The 8645-nt window shown below is 43.3% G+C and overlaps 1 protein-coding gene across 1 annotated transcript; it reads right to left on the reverse strand.

Annotated features, from left to right (window-relative positions):
• Positions 1 to 1029: 1029 nt before the first annotated feature.
• Positions 1030 to 7695, reverse strand: ATP5MC3 (ATP synthase membrane subunit c locus 3). The gene is made up of 5 exons (XM_077448061.1): positions 7543 to 7695; positions 7258 to 7352; positions 5820 to 5897; positions 5200 to 5393; positions 1030 to 1455 (listed from the first exon to the last, which is right to left on the reverse strand). The coding sequence occupies exons 2-5, from the start codon at positions 7294 to 7296 to the stop codon at positions 1341 to 1343; spliced, it is 426 nt and encodes a 141-aa protein (XP_077304187.1). The 5' UTR covers positions 7297 to 7352; positions 7543 to 7695; the 3' UTR covers positions 1030 to 1340.
• Positions 7696 to 8645: the final 950 nt, after the last annotated feature.

The following is an 8645-nucleotide window of genomic DNA, read 5'->3' on the forward strand; positions in this document are numbered from 1 at the left end:
ATCAATAAACCCAAGGCATGGCAGTTAGAGGGGTTTATCCTCGGCTGTCTTGTTTGCCAGTGTCCTACTGTAGGTAGTCATAACTTGAGTTGGTGACCTGTATCCCACAATGGACAATATATAATCACATCTTTTAAATGCCAAACAGGACACCACACATTAAAATAAGTTAATCTTTGGCATGTTACCAAAGAGCAATTGCCTGCACCCCTCAAATCCCCCCGCTGTGACAGCAGGTAGTATCTTCCCACACCCACAATTTAATAAAAAAACTCAGTGCGCTCTGCTCCCACAGCATCAGAGTTGTGAATGGACCAGAACTACCATCTTCCACTGTGGCAGACTGCTTTAAGCTTTCAATAAACTGGAGCGCTGGTGAGCGCTCAGTTCATCGATCTTCCTCTGCTCCACTAATGGTCTACATGTACAGACGGACAGCAATACCGAGATTGCGAGGAGCCTGGCATCACCACTGATCATAGGTGTACTGACCTGCAGGATCCAGCAAAGTGCACATTTGTAGCAGAGGCAGCAAGCCGTCACCCCCACCATTAGCCACTGATATTCCGCAGCATTTGGGCTAGCAACAGAATACCATCTCCCTATGAGACACGGGGGAAACAATCCTGTACATGAGCAGCATTTTAAGTTAGTTTCTCATTTTGGACAGAGTAAGAGAGGGTCATAAACCCTGTCACTCTTCCCCCCCCCCCCCCCCCTGCATTGCACTGTTTAAACTCTGATGCCCGCAATCTATTGGTATTGCAGATAAGAATGCTGACTGAGCCCATAAGTTCCAAACAATGCGAGTCTACTCTTCCTTGTATGGTAGAAACCCCAAACTGACCAGTTCTGTAAAAGGCATTCCTTTTAAAGTTTACTGCAAAAGTTTCCAGTTCCTGGTGAATAAAGCACCTTGCATGTCATCTTGGAACACCATTTGGAAAATCCAAACTCTGTAGCAGGCCATGTATGAAATCAGATTGGCAAAATACAACTAGAAAGAAAGTTTATCCACAGCACAGAATATTTGTTACAATCTGGACATTTTAATGCATTTTGAAAAGTTGCAGGATACATTCTGAAATTAGTGTTTAAATATCCAGTGGAGGCTCTTCAGTTATTTATATTTCTCAAATACAACATTGTGTTCAAAGTATAGGACTGTACAATGACAGTAGTCACAAAAAAAACAGTACAAACTTGTGTCTAAGTTTTACCATTTTTAATGAAAGGACTTTGGAAATATGGTACATTTTCCTTAACACAACATTTCTTGGGAGCCACAGTAAAATAAAGTTTACAGCTGTTCACTCAAGTGTAGACGTTCCCAGCATCATTTACATGGCGAATAAGATCAGGAAAGCAACCATCAAACAAAACAGACCCATAGCTTCAGACAGAGCAAATCCCAAGATGGCGTATGAGAACAACTGCTGCTTCAAGGAAGGATTTCTAAAAGAAAAAAAAAAAAAAAAAAAACACATGCCATTAAAACAAGCCTGGGGGGGGGACAGCACTGCTAGAGTAGAATGTTTGTCTATTATAAGGATCCCAGTCGAAGCACGAGATATCCCAAATCTTTCAAGTACATGTGCAATGGGTGACCTTTTACACCTTTCAAAAGGCTGTGAAAACACTAATGACCAGCTGCAGATTCACAAGGCAGGTTTTATACTGTATACCATAAAGACTTATATTGTGGACTTTACACTCCAGAAAAGTGCCCATTCAGGCCAAAGACAGGTTCTCAGATGCTAAACATCACTACTACATTGGGAAGGTCATTGAAGCACAGGGAACCCAAGCAGGGATTAGACTTTGAGCTCTAGCAGTCAATGCAGCAGGCACAATCCTCCAGAAGCTTTTCAAAGCAAAGCCATTCCAAATTGGCAACTTGTCAGAAGCCTGTTCAGAATCACCTGGTATTTGAGCACAGAGGACTGCTGCTAAAGCTCACACAAGACTGTCACAAAAAGCAGACACCTTACTGATCATATATCAGTATTAGGATATGCAGTTTGACTTATTGCTCAGATTAAGTGGATTTCATGAAACCCGACTTGTGTGCACTTCCACCTTAGGTCCATAAAGGATAAGTTACCTTAAGCAACATTTTTTTAATCAGTATGCTTGTGTCAGATTTACAGCAATCACATCATTGATTCACAGCAAACTGAATAAACCAAGTGCCACTGCAGCAGAAGGCTATTAGTTCTTAATGAACTAGAAAGGTGCCAATGGGCACCCTTTTAGTTCATGGACACCTTCTCCATCTTTCAAACTGACAGCCCATATGGAAGGTATGGGCAAGAAAGCTGGAGGCAGTGTCTGCACCTGCAATCTGATCACTGGTACAATGCTTTACAGCAGGGATCTCAAACTGATAGCCCTCTAGCTGTTGCAAAACTACAATTCCCATCTCACATCTGCCTGTGGGCGTCATGCTTGTAACTGTCAGCCTTGCAATGCCTCATGGAACTTGTAGTTTAACAGCTGGAGGGATGCCAGTTTGAGACCCTGCTCTACAGGCACCTGTGAAAAATAGAAGTTTGCACATTTTCCTGCAAAAATTTGCATTTTTCAAAAAGGTACTTAGCCTCAAAGATTAAGGCTCACAAGGTGGGAACAGCTAGAATGGACAGGCTGAAGCATCAAGGTTGCTTTGAAAAACGTTCCAACATTTTTCTAAAACATAAGATGGCTCCATACCCTGGGCAGTGTTCCATCTATGGAATGGGCTTTCCAGTGACACCTCCAACCCAACACCTTGCTGGTGGCCAAGGTAAGGAATCCTGCTTGCATGTCTGATCTGTGATGCTACCCGACTGTCATGCCAAGCTCAATTCTATCCATCTTTGTAAGTATTTTATAGTTAACATTACACGCTACACTGTTGTAGCTGTGCTTCTAACCCCCTTCCAAACTGTCCTATAGCCATGAGTGACAATTTATAATGGCAAAATGTGGCACCTTCAGAACTGCTTAAAATCCTGAAACACCCTTTAAAGCTTTGAAATTAGTTAAAACAGGTCTGGAATGTTTTAGCAAGGTCACGATAGTGGAATAACTATGGTGACCAAAGTAATGGTAGAATTGCACAGGCAGTGAATCAAGCAGAACATGCCTCTCCAAGCAAGTGAATTCTAAGCAGTGGAAAAAGGGATAATGGCCAAAACCTCACAGCTTGCCCTTTCAGATATACTTTAAAAACCCAAAGTTTTCAAAGCGCGCTTGTGCACCATGGTCCCCATTTATTCCAATGGAGAGTGGCTTCCAGTCTTGCAGGCTACAGCCCATCAGCACAGCTTGCCTGTAGAAATAAATGACCAGACCAGGATGCCCCACATGACAAACCATGTATTTTGTGAAAAAACCCTCCATGGTTCCACAGTACACATTGATTTTTCCCAGCTGTCAGCCATGTGTTCAGAGAACAGTAGTGGACATGAGGTAGGAGTTACTACTGCGGTGTTGCTTGAAACCCAGGTATGGACAGTGTTAAAGGATAAATTCACCTTTTGGAACAGGCTACATGTTCCACCCATTTTTAGGGTGCAACATGTTCCCCTCGCCCTGTGAAGGCATTACAGGGAGAAGCTCCCAGTACAAACTGTTACTTTTGGAAAAGTGCAGAGCTCTGCACACACAGCCTTGTCATACAGGAGTTCAGTGACTTCAAGCTGTCGGCTTGAAGTTTTCAATGAATTACCATGACACTGTTGAGCACTGTGGTAGTTCATTGAGTCTTCCTGTCAGCGTGAAACTGGTTGCCTGATGTACCAGGTATGGGGAGGCAACTTACACTCAGTCTGTAGGAGATCTGCATGGCACCGGTGATACATACTTTTATAAATTTGACCTTGTCCTTCACATTAAGTTTGGGGATTTCATATGAATATTTTTTCCAGGATGGGAGCACTGCTTGGCAGAATTTACAGCACACTTCTACACCTGGGATTTAAATACTCAAGAGGCTTATTATACCAAAGGTGAAGTTGTCATTTAAACTGTTAAGACAGTCATGTACCAGCAATTGTATTCACCATAGAAAGCAACTGTGGCTATGACAACAGCACACATGAGCAACAGTCATTTTGCAAGAACCAGCCAGTCACAATAAATTGAGACATATGCGTTTGGTTGGTATGGGTCCAATTTTGCTCTATAGTATCCTGTTCTGCAGGTTTTCTGCTTTTAGTCATGTAAACTTTAAGCACATTAAACTAGTGCAAGCTGAAATGCCTTTTCTATACAAGTCCACTGACAGCAAGCTTAACTTGCTAATCTGATACTACAGTAGGGCTGCAACTAACAATTATTTTGCCGATTATTGTTTCGATTAATTGGTTAACAACCTTTCAAAAAAAAGTTGGTCAAATTGACGTTCATTTTCAACCACAGTGACAGGAAAATTTGGAAATTGAAAATTCCTTTGACTAAGAAGTTTTCCGACAGTGTGATTTTCGTTCAGAAATTACATTCATTTTAAAAACAGAATGTTAACAAGTGAAAATTTCAAACAAAATTCTTTCATTCAGCGAATGTACAAATATTTTTCGTCTGAATATTCTCATCTGAAAATTGATCCGTGTGGCCAGCATAAGACTTGGTACACACCTATGCAGTTTGCTTTTGATCTGTTTCTGCAGTGCTTTTTGATGCGTTTTGATTTTTGCGCACGTGATTTTACTGCAATTTGCATTTTTTCATTTTCTTTGGGCAGATAAAAAAAAAAAAAAAAAAAAAAAAAAACACAAATTGCTGCAAAAACACATTGCATTCTTTTCTGCAGCTTCTCCATTGAAGTATATTGAACCAATAAAGCACCATTTTGCGTTAAAAGTCCCTGGACCCTTTCAGATGTGAACGTGTCCCATAGGAAACCATGTAAATGAACTGTAGTGCATTTCTGCAAAAAGCACCAATAAACTCATAGATGTGAACCAGGTTTAAAAAAATGTAAATTAGCTCTTTATATTAGAAAAAAAAGCAGATAATCACTACTGGAAGGGATTCTTTTTACTGTAGAACAGTGAAAGTAATATTTACAGTAGCAATTTGCTCTTTGTACTATAAAGGGCTCATTTTAGTTCATTATGTTACTGGCCGATTAATCGATTATGAAAATAGTAATTTATTAATTTCATAATCGATCGATCAGTTGTTTCAGCCCTATACTACAGTAAATAATCTTACCTTGCATAACCAATAATGAGACTTCCAAAAACTGTTCCAATACCAGCACCAGAGCCAGCTACACCGACTGTAGCAGCACCAGCACCAATGAATTTAGCAGCAGTATCAATGTCCCTGCTGACTGCACTGGTCTGAAATCCCCTTAGTACCAGCTGGGCGCATGGATTTTGTGTCCCACTGAGGAGTGTGTTTCCCTAAAAAAAAAAAAAAAAAAAAAAAAAAAAAGTCACATACAATTGCACTGACTTAAGTACATTTAGCTTTTGACAGTCACTTCTCAAACGTCTGCAGATCAGGCTTTGGTTTATCATAAGAGGCTGAAGTAATGCCCTTGAATTAACCCAATGACCTGCAAACAGAATGCCCTTCAATGTTAAGCCGCCTGTATAACTAAAGGCTGCGCTGAGTATTGCTTGTGCAATCTGACAGTTACTGAAGTTCCAGAGGTCAGCAGGATTTCTAAGTTTCATTCAGCAGAGGTTATACTCAGGTGTGACAGTTCAGACATCAAGCAAAGTGATCTACATTAGTAAGACACCTAATGTATTAGTACAAGACATGATCAAATTTATTCAGAACACCCGTCTATCAAGAAGTTACTCAAAGGACTATTCACTTACCTCTACAGTTCGGACCTCTGGCCGGGACAAAACTGATGCAGAAATTGGTCTGTACAGAGCCTTGGACCCAGCACGGATCTACAGACAAAAAAAAAACACCAGTTTATCACAGGCATTTATAGAACACTAATTTACATACTGCCCATTCACATCTTCCCTCAAGGAGCTTACAAACAAAAAGTATACACTTGAGCCAGTTAAACATGCAGCACATCACTGGAGTGCAGGTGGAAAGCAAACTCAAGCAAAGCACATGCCGACAAGTGCCCAGACTGGGATTTAAGCCAAGGACCTTGGTACTGCAAGGCACTATAATCTGTATAATAATGCAAACTCCATACAGAAAAGTGTCCTGGGTGAGATCTAAACCAAGGACTCCAGTGCTGAAGGGCATTATAATTCAAACTATGCAGACAAGTGTTATTCTGGAGATTTAAGCCAATGACCCTGGTGCTGCAAGGCCCTATATTGAAAACTCCATGCAGGCAAGTGTCCTGACTGGGATTAAAACCAAAGTCTCCAGTGCTGAAGGGCATTATAAGGCAAACAAGTGTCCTGACTGGGGTTAAAACCAAGGATCCAAGTGCTGCAAGGTACAAATGCACACTCCATGCAAACAGTGCCCCAATTGGAATTTCAATGACCCCTGGGCTGCAATGTATTGTAATGCAAACTCCATGTAGACAAGTATGCAGACCAATTTAAGCCAAGGATCTGAGTGCTGCAAGGTATTATAAGGCATGCTCCATGCAGACATTGCCCTAACTGGACTTTAAACCAAGGACTCCAGAATGTTGAAGGGCATTATAATGCAAACTCCATACAGACAAGTATCCAGATGCTAATTAAAACCAAAGATCCCAGTGCTGCAATGCATTATAAAGCAAACTGCATGCCTACAAAAGTGTCCAGATTTATACCAAGGATCCCAGTACTGCAATGCATTATAAAGAAAACTGCATGCAGACAAGTGTCCTGATTTATACAAAGGAGCCCAGTGCTGAACAGGCAACATAATGCAAATCCAATGCAGACAGCACCCTGCAATGCACTATAATGCTCAATGTCAGAAGGAGTCAGCCGCCATCAGAGTCGCAGTCAGAGATGAAATACATGAAAAGCAAATATATAAAAACAAAAAGGGGCTGTATGGGAAGGTGTAGAATGCACACGTCCCCGCAGCCAATCACGGCCCAGCCCTTCTCCCCGCAGAGCGGAGCCTGCACTGCCATGTCCTTGGCCTTCTCTAAGGTCACAGACCGGGGGGGGACAGGCCGCGGACACGGCCGGGGAGTGTGCGGAGCCTCCATGGCCGGGCCCCGGTCTCCAGTGAAGGGAGGAGGCCAGAAGGGGGCTGGGCGGCCCGGGTGCGGGAAGACATTGACTTTGACCTACACAGGCCGGACAGAGCGGCACAGGCCCAGAGCCGGCTACTCACCAGAGAAGGGGTAGACACGAACTTCGCACAGGCGTACATGATGGAGGGAGGTGTGTGTGTCCTTCAGCGGGGAGTCGGGTCACGGCTCAGCCCCTCTGCGGAAAAAGAACGGAGAGAATGACTGACACAAAAATCCCAACAACAACCGCCTAATATCACCCGCCGCCCGGAGACCGAGGAGGTCTCTACAGCTATCCTACACCGGGAGTAACCGGTGGCGCTCCGGGAGGAAGGATGGGGGCGGATTAGCCGCGTTCCGGGGCCTACCCGCCTCACTGCTCTTACCGGCACCAGAGGTCGAACTAAACGGAGAACACCACGCAAGCGCGCTACGCTCTTTATAAAGAGGACCCGGATGGAGGGAGGAGAACCCACTCAAGGTCACTTTGTAACAGCTTTATTGAGACTCCGGCCGCGCACACAGCGCTTCTACTGGCTGAGGCTGGGAGGACTTGTGGGAAGTGTGAGTGACCTTACTGTCACATGAATCCTGACACCGACAAGAGGCTTCCATTTCCTCATACATTGTAACCATTATACTACAAGGACTCCTCCACTCCCAGCTCTATACTCATATGAAACGTTGTTGCAAATTTACTGGGAAGTCATGTATTCAACTATTAACAATAATATACATGATAATACAAAGAATCAGAATCTGCAGTAGCTGTGCAAAGCGACCAATCCACTTTTATCTTCTGCTTGTTCAGTTAAAACTCTGAAAATAAAAGCTGGAAGCTGATTGGCTGCCACTCACAGCCGCTCCAGATTCTGTCTGCTCCAATCTTATTAAAGCAGTTGTATAGCCCACATTTTTACTTACAGGTGAGCCTATAATAAAGCTTACCTGTAGGTAAAATGAATATTTCCTAGCAGGGGCATGGCTAGGATTGCAAAAGATCTGGGACTAGAGCCCGTAGCAGCAGTCACCAACCTTTTTGAAGGCTTTTTGAGGGGTACTTGGATGGTAAGCAATTTTTTGCCGTCACTGGCTGGTGTTGGTGTTTCAATCATCATGGCACCATGGTTGATATGGTGTCAGTGTGATTGAAGCCCATTGTTTCTATTGTTACATTCTAATATATAATGAAGTTCAACTCACCATAATGTAGAATCAGTGGGAGCCCTGGGCGTGTCACTTGCCACATCTCCTGCCACCAGATGCAGCGTGTAACTTGCCACCGTTGTCTGTCATTAGATGTGGATTGTCACTTGCCATGTCGCTTGCCACCTGATGTGGATTGTCCCTTGCCACATCCCCTGCCACCAGATTTGGATTGTCACTTGCCACATCACCTGCACCATTTGCAGATTGCCACATCACCCGCCGCCATTTGCAGATTGTCACTTGCCACATCACCTGCCACTTGATGTGGATTGTCACTTGC

This window comes from Lithobates pipiens, unplaced genomic scaffold (assembly GCF_037356315.1).
Source record: "Lithobates pipiens isolate NorthernLeopardFrog02 unplaced genomic scaffold, aLitPip1_a1.2 Scaffold_22, whole genome shotgun sequence".
Lineage (NCBI taxonomy): Eukaryota > Metazoa > Chordata > Amphibia > Anura > Ranidae > Lithobates > Lithobates pipiens.